Source organism: Podarcis erhardii (assembly GCF_964252035.2).
Source record: "Podarcis erhardii genome assembly, chromosome: 13".
NCBI lineage: Eukaryota > Metazoa > Chordata > Lepidosauria > Squamata > Lacertidae > Podarcis > Podarcis erhardii.
In genome coordinates this window covers 19,699,878-19,715,766 of record NC_138502.1, presented here as the reverse complement: position 1 = coordinate 19,715,766, position 15,889 = coordinate 19,699,878, and the positions used below count along the sequence as shown (strand labels likewise).

Genomic DNA, 15,889 nt, shown 5'->3' with positions numbered 1-15,889 from the left:
GCTATTGAGAGATGAAAACGTTGGTTCCCTTTTCTTTGTTTCCAATTCTGACCACTTCCTTGCTCCCCCAAAATTCAGAGAATTCAAAGGGGAAAGGGGGCTTTCCACCCCACCCGAGAGTCTGTGGAAAGCTCTCCACAAGGAGATAAAACTCCCCCAAAATAAAATAATTAATGTTTATTTTTAATTATTTTATTTATTTATTAAATTTTTATCCCACCCTATACCCATAGATCTCAGGGCAGTTCACATCCTTCAGCTATCTCCTTGTGGCATCAGAGGTAGTATTGAACTATGTTTCACTCACAGCAGCCCCACTGAAATGAATGAGCATGACTAAGTTAGGTCCCTTAATTTCAACGGGTCTGCTCTAGAGAGAGGATAAATTCAGTTTAGTTCACGTTTAAAGCTGATTCTATCAAATCTGTGCTTTCTAATATGAGAACCAAAAACACAGCCATCTTTCCCAATTTCCACCTCGAATTCTGGGATACAGTTCCCCAACCTGCCAATGTTTACAAAAAGGCCTATATAGGGGGATAAAAATGCATATATTAGTGAAAATAACATACAAAATAAGGGACACGGGTGGTGCTGTGGGTAAAACCTCAGTGCCTAAGACTTGCCGATCGCATGGTCGGCGGTTCGAATCCCCGCAGCAGGGTGAGCTCCCGTCTTTCGGCCCCAGCTCCTGTCCACCTAGCAGTTTGAAAGCACCCTCAAGTGCAAGTAGATAAATAGGTACCGCTTTATAGCGGGAAGGTAAACAGTGTTTCCGTGTGCTGCGCTGGTGCTGGCTCGCCAGTGCAGTTTCGTCACGCTGGCCACGTGACCCGGAAGTGTCTCCGGACAGCGCTGGCCCCCGGCCTCTTAAGTGAGATGGGCGCACAACCCTAGAGTCGGACACGACTGGCCCGTACGAGCAGGGGTACCTTTACCTTTACCTAACATACAAAAATGCATTGCATTTAGGGGAGATTTCTTGCAAAAATGTGCAGTTAGTCAAAACCACATATATGTTACAAGAAATTCACACTATAATCCTAGCACTTTTTAAAGTTATGGCTTTCCTCCAAAGAAACCTGAGAAGTCTACAATTGAGTTGTTAGGAGACCCCTTTGCCCTCACAGACCTAGAGTGCCCTGGGAAGGAGGACTGATTCTTAAACCACTTTGGAAATGGGCTTTAAACGTATAGTGCAGATGGAGCCTCGGCTGAATACTGCTCTAGGTTAATAACACAAGTTGATCTACAAAGGCCTTGATGAAAGGTTATTATAGATAGTCTTTTGACTACATTGCCTGAAAATGTTGCCCTTTCAGTCTGTTGGTTGGGATTGGCATGCAGGTAACTTACAACTTTTACACATTTAACCTGAGCACAATCTGCTTTATGGGCTGGGCAGTGGAATTAAAAAGGGGGTGCGGACATCTGGGGTAGGGAAACTGTGGGAATCCCACCCACCATTGCACCCAATGGGTTTTGACTGCAGTGTACTGTAGTCACTACACACAATTTTGGCTTTATGTAGCATACCCAGAACGTAACCCCCACTTAAGTTGAGAGTCACCTCTACTTGACTTATGCATGGATTTTGGAGTGGGTTGTGTGCTTGTTCCATTTTACATGCGCCACCGTGAACGTTTATGTAAATTGAAAGCCATTCTCGGAATAAATCAAGATGAGGCAGTTTTTGAAACCATACTCCACCACGTCACTTGGTGCATATGTTTGCAAGCCAACTCCTCTCCTCAAGTTGCTCCACACATGCTCAGGGACACTGCGGTTTCTTAAAAACCACATGCTGCCTTGTAAAAGTATGTTGATTGCATTGATCCAACTGGCCTAGTTCTGCCTCTCCTGACACCAGACCATCCCTTGGGGGGGGGGTCTCCTCTTAGGCAAGAGGCCTTTGCCTCCTCTTCTCCCTGGCTGAAGCAACACTATTCGCTATACAACGACCCTAGATTCGTTTTTGAAGCAGTTTCGCAACAGACAGACGCTCGTTCCCTTCCTAAAAGGAAAGGCGCTCTGCACATGCCTAGAGGCAATGCAGCGCAAGATGCAGCAACAGCAGCAAAAAGTCGGCGACTCCTATTTCGGTACGCTGTTATATTATTATTATTATTATTATTATTATTATTATTATTATTATTATTATTATTATTATTATTCAAGTCAAGAAATCGAACGGGAAGAAAGGCGCGTCTGCTGCGCCCTGCTCGACCCGGCTGCGCGCAATCCCGGCCGCGGCGCCTGCAGCGCGGAGCAATCGTGGCAAAGGCGGCCCTGCCCGGCCTCCCTCCCTCGCCGGCCCGCCCTCCCTGCCGCTTTGGGCGAGGGGCTGTCCCAAGCCGGCTTCCCCTTCCTTTCGGCGGTGACTGACAGAGATCGCAGCCAGTGCCCGCCCTGCGGAGGGGGGACTAACCCCAGCCTCTCCGGCGCAGCCCGGGAACCAACCTGGCGGCCACCTCCAGGGCAGGGCCAAGCGAGGCGAGCGGGGCTGGCGCGGCGCGCGGGCAGGGCAAGGCAGGGCCGGGCAGCGCGCGATGGGCGCCGCGGGACTCGAGGCGGAGACGCCGCCGCCGCCGCCGCCGCCTCCGCCTCCGGAGCCCTGAGAGAGAGAGAGCGAGCGCGAGAGCGAGCGCCGCGCGGGAGGCGCCCCGGCCCAGGTAGCGGAGCCGGGCCCGGGGCGCGCCAAGACGCGCACAGCCGGCGAGCGGAGCGCGGGGCGAGGGCGGGGGACGGAACAAAGGGCGGAGCTGGAGCCGGGACTCCTGGGTCCCTCCGGGGAGGAGCGGGTCTTGCAGGAAGCGGGAGCCGGGATTCCCTTTCGCAGGTCCCGGGGCTTTAGCGGCACCAGGACGCCTGGGTCCTCCCGGGCGGAGGAGGAGGAGGAGGCGGCTCCGGTACTCGTCCGGGTCCCGTTAGTTCTCGCCTTTGGGGTTGGGCTCCACCAGGCTTCCTAAGATGGGGGTGTGGGGCGCGGGCGGGAAGGTGGAGGTAGGACTCCTGGGTTCTTTTTAGAGGCCGGAGCCAGGACTTCTGGGAGCGGGACCGGCTACAATTCTCGCAGATTAGGAGCAGGACTGCTGGGTTTCCTTAGGAAGGGAGGTGCGAGGCTGGGCTCCTCGGTGCTCTTCGAGGGCAAGGGAAAGAACCTGCGCCCTCCGCCCAAGATGTTGTGGGGCTCCAGCTCCCATCAGCCCCAGCCAAAATGGCCTGTGGCCAAGGGGGATGGGCGTCCCGGTCCCAGCAACCTCTGGAGGCCCTGCCGATTCTCCATCCCTGCCTTAGGGAGACAGAGCGTGGAAGATTAGAAGCAGCACTCTTATAAAAAGGAAGAGATAAAACTTCTTAGAATTAGGGCTGGGAGCCAGGACTCTTGCATTTATTTGCAGGGAAATGTAAGTGGGAATCTGATGTGCCAGGGCCAGGACTTCTTGGTCCTCAGGAGACTTTTTCCTGGAACAGCCACGGGAGAATCCTGAAAGTCAGAATTCCTTGGGATCTCAGGGAGAGTGAGTTTTATAGGCTCAAGCTAGCCTCCTAAGTAGGTCTCCCACATGCTTGGCGAAATGGGATGGCAACAAAGAAAGGCGAGGGGATGCGAGTCAAGGAACATAGCTCCATTGTTACATTTTAGGGGCGTATTGGGGGTGAGGGGTAGAATTCACTCCATCATCCCATCCAGTGGTAGGATTATGTGTGGCTGATCCATGGGTGCTCAACTCCAAAGGACTGCCCTATACGTTAGCAGTATGGCATATGTTGTGCATGACATACAGATATGCATTGGTCCATACGCGCTTGTGAACTCTTACAAGGGATTTTTGTGGTGTGTCGGGGGGGGGGTGGATCTCCCTGACACACCCTGGCTGTGTGTTTAAGCATGGCCAGAATTGCTTCTTGCCTGTGGATCAGTTCATTCTTGGTGCATGGTGAGAAGTCCCTCCCCCCACATGCCATCCCATAGCACTATAGCTCAAGGTTCATCTAATGAAGTAGATTGGCAGAAGATTCCAGACAGACCCGCCACAAAAAAGTACTTTACTTGAGGCACACACTTAACATATGTATTTTGCTGCTTCTTGCTTAGATGTCTTTAAAAAGAGATTAGGAAAAGAAAAGAAAAAATGAATGGAGCATAGGCCCAGTTCATTGTAAGCTAAATGAGAGCATTGGGTTCAGATTCTGCTTGCGGGCTTCCCAAAGGCGTCTGTTTGGCCAATGTGAAAACAGGAGGCTGAACTAGATAGGACTTCGACCTGATCCTACAGGGCTTTTCTTCCATTCTTACGACACAATAGGAAGCAAGATGGGCCTTTGGTCTTATGCAGCAGGGCCTTTTCTATGTTCTGCAAACATCGCAAGCGGTTTCTTGGGGCAGCTGGGAGGCAGCACATTACTTGGGAGGTGTGGCCCAGATGTGTGCATAACCCAAGTGCTTCACACGCACCCCAGCATCCTCTGAAACCTTGCAAGGGATTCTGGCGCATGATTCCCAGACTTCCCATGGTCTTAGTGGACGAACCTTGTCAAAGAATCCCTAAGAATTGGTACCAGGCAGCTCACAGGGGTTTGGTGCTCTGAATGGGCACATTTGAGTCATGCCACATTGAGTTATCCAATGGAAGTGATTGGAATTAGATGCAGGAACCACAGAATTATGGAGTTGGAGGGTCCCTGAGAGGCTAACTAGTCCAAACCCCCTGCTTAGTGCAGAATCCGCAGTGAAGGAGAGCCCACTTTCTCCCTAGGGACGTCTTCCCAGAACTAAGCATCTCTCGCTGTTAGGATGTCTCTCCTCCTGTTTAGCTGCTTCTTTGCAATTTCCACCTATTGGTTCTATTCCTGCCCTCTGGAGTGACAGGACTGGCAAAAGGATGCCTGATGAGCTTCTGTCATTCATCTTCATGGGATGCTGTGACGACTGCTGGCTTTCCATTGGCTTGTAGACCCTTAAAAATCCTAGGAGGCTGCCTTAGACCAGGTCAGACTAGTTGCTAATCTAACGCAGGACTTGCTACTCCAACTGGCAGCAGCTCTCCAGGGAAGAAAGAAGTATTGCCTCCCCCCGCCCCCCACCCATCACCCACTCAATGATCATTATCCTTAAAATAACAAGAAACCCACTATGCTAGGAATTGAACTTGGGACCTTTCTACTCTGAGCTACCATGCCACCCTTAGGTCAGGCAAGGTCTGCCTAGCCCAGTACTCTTTTACTCCCAAGTAGTAGTGGTCTTAGGCAGAGATCATTTGTGTTTCCTGCTTCACTGGAGATCCTGAGGATTGAACCTGGGACATTCTGCAGACAAAGCACGTGAGCTGAGGCTCCTCCCATCTGGCCAGGCACTTTCAGAATGCTGAACTAAAGGGACCTTTGGTCTGGCCCAGGAAGGCAATTCACGTGCTCTTTATCTTTTTAAATAAAGTGTCAATATATTATTCTCTTTGGCTCAGAGGCTCTGTAGATGACCTGTCGGCCGCGAGAGAGCCAAGTAATTGTGCAGAAATGTGCATTCCAGGGCACGGTTACACCTGGAACATTTTAAAACAGTAGTGCTTTGATCCTCAGAGGCAAAGTACTGCATTATCCTGCCCTATCACTAGTTTTTGCTTTGCCCTAGCTTTGAGGAGAGAACTGCCACTTGCCCCTTTCTCCTAAGAAGGGTGCTCTCGTTCAGTGTGGAGAAAATGGATAGCAAGAAATTCCTTCCGCTCCCCACATGAAGATAAAACTCAGGTTTTCTCAAAAGAAATCGATTGGCAGGAGACACAGGAAGGATAAAAGGAAGCACTTTTTTGTGCAGTGGGTGCTTCATCTACAGCAGGGGTTCCCAACTTCTGGTCTGTGGCATGGCTGTGGATTTGTGGTCAGAAATGGGAGGCAGTGCAGTGAGTCATTGCCTTAAATATTTCCAAACTGTATTTTTATTGCTTCTTGCGTTTCTTACATTGTATCACAAGTTGAGTTCTTTGGAATTCGGGTTGCATTGCAATAAAACAGGTATGAAATAAAAGAAGCAATAGAAACACAGTTTTTAAGAATCGTACAGCATCTAGCACAGTGCATTACAATTGCTAGAGCCGGCAGAAAAATCATTAAGTGATCTGCCATCTGAGACTCTTGGCAATTTGCAAGTGGTCCAGGGCTGGGGGGTGAGTTTGGGAATTGCTGGCGTATAGTCTTCCCTGCCACAAGATGGAGTGATGGCCACCAACCTGGGTGGCTTTAAAAGAGGATTAGATACATTTCTGGAGGAAGGGAGGGTCTATCAATGCCTGGTGTTCTGTCTACTTTTTATCTCCAGACTGTGAGTGCTGATGCTTATGTGACCAAAATGCACAAGAAGAAGAGGTCAGCAGGCTTGGGGTGGGGGGAGAGACCCCAAAGTTTGTAGAATTAAAAAAAAAAGCATTTAGGGGGAAAAGGGGCTTTAGGATCCTGACTGACTTGGGGTAGAGGTTTGGGGGCAGAAGGAATGGCACAGTGTATCTAGAATCCTGAAAAGCAGCACTCAGCATTGCAGCGTTTTGCTGCAGGACCCATTTTCTTTATTATTATTTATTCAATTTATATGCTGTCCTTCATGCGAAGATCTCAGGTTGGTTCGCAAGATAAAAATATAGGATAGAAGCAAAAAATAAATAGGTAAAACAAAACAATAATTCCCCCTCCCACAAACACATGTAAAAGGTCATAGAAATATTTAAAAGGACATAGGCACTAATTGAATTCCAAACTCCTACTGACCCAACACAACAGGAGCGCAGTTCTCAGCCACTTTGGGGTGGAGCCCGTTCCTTACGAGCCTAATTCTCAGTGGTGTTTTGGCTTTATGTTTCAGGGAGGAGTCCTCTTGCTGCCGCATCATCACTTTGCCACTGTTAAGGTAACATTTGCCCGCTGTTGGCCCTGATCACCCTTGTCCGGCTCACGGAGACGTGTGGATTGTCTGAACAGCCTCTTCTGACTGGCCCCAGTTGGCACCGGCCAGGGGATTCCTCCTTTTTGCTGAGGGGAAGGTTGGAGGGAAAATGGCCGCCACACAGGAAGTGCCTCCTCCGGCGCTGGGCCTCCATTTTTTGTACCCGTTAGAAGACACGCTGCCGCCGCGGGTGAAAATGGAGGAGCCTGGTCCGCCATGCCCCGAAGCAGGGTGGGAATGGGATGCCGCAGGGAAGGCTCCCCTCGTCGTCCAGGCCGGCACCATTAGCGATTTACTGAGGTGGGCGACCCCTCCTCAGGTGAGAAGCGACCCCATCCCGCAGCTGTGGGAGGTTCAGTGCCAGGAGATGGTGCAGACCCCCGTGGCAGTGCCACCCCCACCGCCTGCCTGGGGGAACCTCCAGCTCCCTGAGCTGGCGCCCGTGGACGACATCGAGGCCTACCTGTCGTCCTTCGAGAGGGCGGCCGAAACCTGCCAGTGGCCGAGGGGAGAGTGGGTGACCCGCCTCATGCCGGCCCTCAGCGGGAAAGGCCAACCGCCCCACAACGGCCTGGACGCCAGGAGCAATCGGGGTGACCACAGGAAGTCGAAGTCCTCCGGCCTGCGAGGGGAGGCCGGGCCCAGCGTGGAGATGCAGCGCCAGCGCTTCCGGCAGTTCCGCTACCAGGACTCGGAAGGCCCTCGGGAGGCTTGCCGGAGGCTGAGGGAGCTCTGTCGCCGCTGGCTGAAGCCCGAGAGCCGCACTAAGGAGCAGATCCTGGAGCTGCTGATCCTCGAGCAGTTCCTGACCATCTTGCCCCAGGAGATCCAGAACTGGGTGTGGGAGCGAGGCCCAGAGACGTGTGCCCAGGCGGTGGCTCTAGTGGAAGGCTACCAGATGGGACGGCGAGAGGCAGGCATGTGGGAGCAACAGGTGAGGACGCTTTACGTCATGGTGACAGAGAGGTTTTATTTTGTGGACCACCCTGAGATCCTCCAATGAAGGGTGGTATAATAATAATAATAATAATAATAATAATAATAATAATAATAATAATAATAATAATGGAGCCTCCAGCCACAGTCCCCATAGCATTCTAGTTCCCCCAACAACACCTCCAGAAGTTTCCTCAAGAATCCATCAAGGCGTTTCTGTATAAAACCCTTAACCAAGTGTTCAGTGCTTCACATAAATAAAGAGAGACAAGTCCCTGCCCCAAGGGGTGTACAGTCTAAAACAGTGGTTCCCAACCTTTTTTTGGCCATGCCCCACCTAAGCATCTCTAAAATCCCCGTGACATATAATTCTTATTATTCAAAAAGTGAACTCCTATTCATGTGGAGGAAGCCTAAAAGGCCATTAACTGTTAATAACTCGTTCTCAAATTGCCCCCCTGTGGTGCGTGTGCCCCATGTTGGGAACCGCGGATTTAAAAGAACCATTGGCCCTACATATGTTGCTGGAACTACAAGTCCCATCTGCCCCAGGAAGCATTAACAGTGGTCAGGAATTGTGGGAGATGGGCAACATCTGGAGGGCAGGAGGTGATCCACGCCTGGTTTAAATATATGAAGGATAACAAGGGAAGACAATTGAGAAGGGGAATGTGCAGGCTGGTGTTCACTTGCTCTCAGAAGGGTATTGCAGAGCTGGAAAGGTACAGAAAAGGCCAACCTAAATGAGCAGAGGACTGAAGCATTTTCCTTGCGAGAAAAAGCTAAATAAAGCAAAAGGAGAGAAAGCTGTGCCCCTACGACAACTGCCATCAGTGTCCAAGAGTCAGGAGTGATGGGAGCTGGTCTAGCGATAGCTGGAGGGTCACAGTGTCTTTCTTCCTGTGCTTTAAAGGTGATGGAGGGGGGCCTTGAGAGAGGCTGTTTCCTTCCTAATGGCATGTTGTTGTCCCTCATGGCCAGGTTACAGTACGGGTGAAAGTTGAGCAGGTAAGCCCGCAAGAGATGATTCTGCCCGGAGCTCCCTGGGAACCTCCTGCCCCACTGCTGCCCCATCTCGACTGCTTATCCTCGACAGAAGTAACACTAAACCAGCCTCCCCTCATCCCTGCTCTCAAGATGCCCTGCATCCCCAAACAGGAGCCCCGAGGACTTCAGGAAACAGGTAAGAAATACAAGAGGAGCCCCTGGTTTTAATGGAGGAGGCTTTGGGTGCAATGGGAGGTTCTGGGGATGTTTTCCTAGGCCCAGAGACTGAAGGTTGCTGGACCCAGTCCTCTTGGTTTGTTTCAGTTTTTACTTGCCTTTCTCATAAAACACAGGCCAACCTGGTACCCTCCAGATGTTTTGGACTGTGGCTCTCATCAGCACCAGAAAGCAACTGGCCATGCAGGCAACCCACCTATAGTCTGGCTCATACACATGCAGAGTCTGTATTAGCGATGGGGAAACTTTTTTAGCCTGAGTGCCACCTTACCTTCTGGACAACCTTTTGAGGGCTGCATGCCATTGGTGGGTGAAGCCATTGGCCAAATTGGGCAGAACAGCAATCAGGGGGGAATGGGTATAAATAAATTAATAATATTAATAATATTTTTTTACCTTTGTGCAGTAATCTGTTTGTGTACACACACACCACACACCATCCTCCCATCTAGCCTAGGAAGAGGCCTTAGCAGAGGTCAAGGGCACACACTAGCCAGTCCAAAATCACTCAGGGAAGGGTGCAAAGCAGGACCAGAAGAGGGTGTGACTAGGGAGAGTGATCTGCAATGCAGGGTGCAAACAGGGTGGGGGAAACCTTGGGCCTTGTGGGTGATGCTGGACTCCCAGTTCCCCTCACCACTGGCCATGCTGTCTGAGGCTGATGGGAGTTTTGAGTCCAAGGAAGTCAGGGGGGTTCCACAGGTTCCCCATCCCTGCCCTACAGCACCCCAGACATGCAGGCCACTTTCCTGTTTGAATAGTTTTTACGTTTCTCCAAAGGCTTAGCCCGCTTCCCTGCGGTTTCCACTCATTTGGCACTGCAGACAAGATGGACCCATTACTTTGTGTGGTGATTTAATTTCTAGAGCCCAGATGAGGGAGGGTGAATTCTGAAGAACAGCCGTGCTAGTAGCTGTGCACGAAGAGCATTTCAGCTTGAAGTCCCTGAAATGCAAAAAGCGAGAGGCGAAGCAGGGGCAGCAATTTATTTGTGTCTCGAGACAAACAGATGCCAATGATAACAGCAACATTGATGGGGACCAGGAAATAGGAACAACCCCTAATAAAGAGGGACAGTAAGAGTGCGTGCATTTTGCTTTCACGATGCCAGAGACAGGTTGCCAGCCTGGCTCTGTAGGCGGCAGGCGGCGTCCTGGCAAAGTGTGACAATGCCCTTCTCTTTTTCTTATCCCAGCAGGTGCCCTGATGGTAAACGGGAGCCGAGAGGAGAACCCTCTGCAAGGAGGTGCCATGGAAGTGGAGCCTCCCAGGGCGTTTCCGTCCGGGAATTCCCAGGAGAACGTGGCGGCTGAAAACCGTGGGGGCGAGAGAGCCAGCCAGCCTCGCGAAGAGAGGTGCGGTGAAACGGGAGAGAATCCGGCTGCGCGCCCCGTCCCCAGCGGAGCCTCCCACCCGGCAGGAAAGCCCCTCCACCGGTGCTCAGAATGCGGGAAAACGTTCAGCCGCAACTCGCACCTGCTCACCCACCAGAGAATCCACACGGGGGAAAAGCCCCACCAGTGCCCCCAGTGCGGCAAGTGCTTCGGCCACACCTCCCAGCTGACCCGGCACCAGAGGACCCACGCCTCGGAAAGACCCTTCCGCTGCGCCCAGTGCAGCCGGAGCTTTTACCAGAGCTCGGAGCTGACCAGGCACCGAGCGTCCCACGCCAGGGAACGCCCTTACGGGTGCAGCCAGTGCGGCAAGAAGTTCCGCTGGAGCTCCGACCTCATCCGCCACCAGATCACCCACACGGGAGAGAGACCGTACAAATGCCCCGAGTGCGGGAAGAAGTTTGGGCAGAACTCGCACCTCGTTCGGCATCGGAGAACCCACACGACTTAGCGGAAGATCTTCCCCCGACGGAAGGAAACCCGAATTGCCCTGTGCCGAGAGTTCGCCGGGGGCCAAAGCGTGGACCGTGCTCACCGCCAAGTTTGGTGCCGTTGTGGGCCAGATGACTGGTGTCCCTTCAGCTTGATGTCTGCAGATCATTATCTGTCAGGGATGGCTTAGTTAGAATGAATTCTATTTACGTGCAAAGCGGGAGGGACAGTGTGGCTGGTTTCCAGATCCCATTTTGTGTCTTGCCAGAAGCTCCACAGCACAACCAGACTGAGCGGTCCAAGAAGATGCCCAGTCTTGCTTGGCTTGGCTTGGCTTGGCTTGGCTTCTTGAACCGATAACATTGTGGTGGCACCAGCTGAATGTCTCTCTCTCTCTCTCTCTCTCTCTTTCTCAATTTTTCTCTTTTTTATAGGAAAGGCGATAGATCTTCTAGTCCTCTAGACAGGTTTATTGTTACATAACACAGCCTGTATTTCCGTATGCCAAGATCATACCTTTGTAGCAAAACAAAAGCAATGTATTTTTTAGAGAAGACCGTCCATTCTGTATTTGGGGAAGCGGGGAATCTTCAGAACAGTGGAGATCCCTCTTGGGGAAGCTGCTCTGGTACTTTGTTTTTTTTTTCTGGGTGGTGGTGGAAATTACAGCTTTGATATACAGGAGAGTTGTCAACACAGGGTTTCACTGGTACGGGAGTACACAAAGAGGAGGTGACAATGACGGCACTGAGAATCTGGGTGTCTGGACGTTCTGGTAACAGGAGCTCTCCCCTGCCTCAAATGCTTGGGATTGGCAGCTGGCATTCAAAGGGCCCCACAGGCTTTCCATCTGGCCCTCAGCGTTGCCCCCCTGTTCCAGAGAAACGCCATCCCATGCTACTTGCACACCTTGGCCTTTTCCTCCAATGTAGCAAAGGGCTCTTCATGTTCTGTGCAACAGAGGATTTTCCAAAGCTATTAACTTGCTTGACTCGTTTGTGAGCTCCCTTGTGTGAGTCAAAACACATGTAAATTGGAGTCTGAACAGGTGACGTGCGTAAGGAAAGCATCCCTGCCAAGGCCTCTGCTTGCTGTTCACACTCTGGGGTTACAGAAAGAGCCCTTTGCTGGTGAGGATGAGCCAGTGGGATGAGGCCAATGCTGCCAGCCCTTCAGTCCTTTCTTAGCATCGCCCTGTTGAAAATGAGGGACTGTGAGTAAGAAGGGCCACAAGAGGGAGGAAGAGGGAAACTCCAAAAATCTCTTCCTGAAACCTCTTGAGTTACTGCCATCTTCAGAGTGCTGCAAAGCCCACTCAGAAAGCCCACAATTCCCATTCATGATTCTAGTATAATATCTTCCAAACCTGGGTCTCCAGCTGTTTTTGGACTACAGTTCCCATCACTCCTGACCACTTGTCCTGCTTGCTAGGGATGATGGGAGTTGTGGTTCATCCGAAGCAGGAGACCCAAGTTTGCGAAACACTGTTCTAGTCCACATTCTGTCCACTCTACATGATAGGCAAGGCTTGGGACAATACGATACTTTTAAAAATTCTCGTATGGCCTCCTTGCTTCTCTCCTCTTCCAGCCAACACCCAGCTAGTCAGTGAGTGCTCTGCTCTTCCCTCATTTATGCAATTTATTCAAACCCCTCCACACCCAAATATATGCAAATATGTTTTGATTTGCACCAACCATACTCGGCCCAGGCTTCATTGTCTCTTCATGCAGAATTTTTGAGTCCTCCCCTTTTAAAAAACAAAATATATGTGTCCTAAGGAGACTCCAGGAGAGCAGTGAAAGCTAAAAGCAGGTTTATTGGGGGCGGGGGAGGGACGTGGTCGAGGCTGCCACATCCAGGCGGCATTTCGGCGGAGGGCACCGGCTGCTTCTTTGGCCTAGCTTCTCTGGTACTTGGAGGTCAGCATGACGGGCGGCTGTCGATGGAGACGATGACGCTGTTATCTAGGAGCCTAGACGTTGACGTCCATTACCACCTGAATGTCTGGGCTCGGCAGCTGCGGAAGAAGCGAAGGCAGGAGCGTTAGACAGAGAGGACGGAGCGGCGCGAAGGGGCGAAAGAGGAACCGAAGTGACGGGAAGGGAGAGAGACTCACCGTAGAGTTCAAAGGCTCCCTGAGCAGGTTGTAGACAACCACGGAGCTCAGGTAGCTGAGGCCGCGGAGGATGATCTCCACGTCGAGGCGGCAGACGGGCTCCCTGAAGGGGCCGGTGCTACGGGAGGAGGGGGAGAAGAAGGTCAGCTTGCGGGAAACGAGAGTAAAGAGGAGAAGGGTTGGGCAGTGGCCTCGTCATCGGGAGAGGGTCCCTGCCCGACAGGGCGGGCTTACCTGACCCCCACGCTGATGTTCTCCGAAAGGGACGGAATCTCGTCCCAAACCGGCTGCACGTGGCTCTGGCTGACTCCGCTCAGCGCCATCCTTGCACTTCAACCTCTTTGGCGCCGTCTGAGACCGAGGAGCCCTTTTTATGCCGTGCATTGCTGCATTCATGCAAGACTTTCCCATAAATAGGTTTATGGGAATAAAGAGAGAAGAAGACTCCAAACAATAACTTGCAACATCAAAGGAAAGAATAACACTTACCCAATCTATAGCCTAGTGTAACTGGTAACGTTAAATATGTGGGAGACCCAGAAAGGATTATTAGGAATATATTTATAGGGTACTATAATATTCTTCCTTATTTCAGGATTGGTAGGAAATGGTCCAGTTTGGAACTGGGCCCCAGTTCAGGAGCCTTGAAATGTATTTCTAAACATCCAGCTTGGTTCTCCCATATATTTAACATCACCAATTAGACTGGGCTGAACTACAGATTGGGTAAGTGTTACGTTCTTTCTTTTGACCTTGCAAGTAGTTTTGAGTCTGTTCCTATGTTTATTCCATAAACTTCTTATGTCTTGCATGAACACTTCAGTCGTGCATATTTTTCAGAAGGCTGAACTAGATTCTCAGCCCCACCTGCAATATGTTACATTTGGGGAGTTTGGCAATGTGGGTAGGAGTCAGATGCTCTTCATTGTTCAATATTTGGTGCTGGGTCCCGCAAACGGTGGGACAAGATTCTTTGGGTGGATCTCTAGGAAAAGAAACAGCAGCCCAGCCCCAACAGGAAGCTTCTTAAGAGAAATTGCTCAGTTTTCCATGTGACAGCTCTTAGGATATTTGAAGATGCCTATAATTTATGGGACGCAGATGGCACTGTGGGTTAAACCACAGAGCTTAGGACTTGCCTATCAGAATGTCAGCGGTTCGTATCCCCGCGACAGAGTGAGCTCACATTGCTCAGTCCCTGCTCCTGCCAACCTAGCAGTTCGAAAGCACAAAGTACAAGTAGATCAAAAGGTACCGCTCCGGCGGGAAGGTAAACAGTGTTTCCGTGCGCTGCTCTGGTTCGCCAGAAGTGACTTAGTCATGCTGGCCACATGACCCGGAAGCTGTACGCCAGCTCCTTCAGCCAATAAAGCGAGATGAGCGCGCAACCTCAGAGTCGGTCACGACTGGACCTATTGGTCAGGGACCCCTTTACCTTTATAATTTATAAGAGGGATGCGGTTTGGCGCTGTGGGTTAAACCACAGAGCCTAGGACTTGCTGTTCAGAAGGTCGGCGGTTCAAATCCCCGCAGCGGAGTGAGCTCCCATTGCTCTGCCCCAGCTCCTGCCAACCTAGCAGTTCAAAAGTATGTCAAAGTACAAGTAGATAAATTGGTACCACTCGGGCGGGAAGGTACAGCCAGAAGCTGTACGTTGGCTCCCTCGGCCAATAAAGCGAGATGAGTGCCGCAACCCCAGAGTCGGTCACGGGTCAGGGGTTCCTTTACCTTTATAATTTATAAGCTAAACTTCCCCAATCCCTCAACTGTTCCTTATTAGGCTTGGTTACATTTGTTACATTGCACTTGCCATGTTACTGCCCATTCACTCATTTCGGAGGGGACCTTTTGGAGACCCCTTTTTCCCTTCACCCCCCCCCCAACAATGTACTATCATACTCAACTTTGGCCACCTCACTGCTCTTTCCTGACGCTGGACTGTTGAGGAACAAGTTAAAAAGAAAGAAACCTCTTTTCCCTCCCCGATCCTTGTGACTCCCAGTTCCCCTCACCCCTCACCATTGGCCATGCTGCCTGAGGCTGATGGGAGTGGGAGTCCAAGGAAGTCAGGGGGGTTCCACAGGTTCTCCATCCCTGCCCTACAGCACCCCAGAAATGCAGGCTGCTTCGCTGTTTGAATAGCTTTGAAATGCGAAAAGCGAGCGGCAAAGTGGAGGCAGTGATTTATTTGTGTCTTGAGACGAACAGATGCCAACGATAACAGCGACATTTATGGGGACCAGGAAATGGGAACAGCCCCTGGTAAAGAGGGACAGTAAGAGTGCTTGCATTTTGCTTTCATGATACCAGAGGCAGGTTGCCAGCCTGGCTCTGTAGGTGGCAGACAGCGTGCTGGCAAAGCGTGGCAATGCCCTTCTCTTTTTCTTATCCCAGCAGGTGCCCTGATAGTAAACGGGAGCCAAGAGGCCTCTGCTTGCTGTTCACACTCTGGGGTTACAGAAGGGGTTAAAGAGCCCTTTGCTGGTAAGGATGAGCCGGTGGGATGAGGCTAATTCTGCTAGCCTTTCAATTCTTTCTTAGCATCGCCCTGTTGAAAATGAAGGACACTGAGTAGGAAGGGCCACAAGAGGGGAGAAAGGGGAAACTCCCCAAACCTCTTGAGTTCCTGCCATCTTCAGGGTGCTGCAAAGCCCACTCAGAAAGCCCACAATTCCCATTCATGATTCTAGTATAGTGTCTTCCAAACGTGGGTCTCCAGCTGTTTTTGGACTACAGTTCCCATCACTCCTGACCTCTGGTCCTGCTTGCTAGGGATGATGGGAGTTGTGGTTCATCCGAAGCAGGAGACGCCAATTTGGTAAACACTGTTCTAGTCCACCTGTTGTCCAC

General features: G+C 51.2%; 2 protein-coding genes across 2 annotated transcripts in view; both read left to right on the top strand.

Moving 5' to 3' along the window:
* Window positions 1–15,889, top strand: part of LOC309327718 (sulfotransferase 1A1-like) — a 137,409-nt gene that overhangs the window by 21,612 nt on the left and 99,908 nt on the right. The gene's annotated exons all lie outside the window — the stretch shown is intronic.
* LOC309327703 (uncharacterized protein) lies at window positions 2,493–11,604 on the top strand. The gene is made up of 4 exons (XM_081837102.1): window positions 2,493–2,672; window positions 6,854–7,868; window positions 8,852–9,053; window positions 10,290–11,604. Exons 2-4 carry the CDS (start codon window positions 7,044–7,046, stop codon window positions 10,937–10,939), a joined length of 1,677 nt encoding a protein of 558 aa, XP_081693228.1. The 5' UTR covers window positions 2,493–2,672; window positions 6,854–7,043; the 3' UTR covers window positions 10,940–11,604.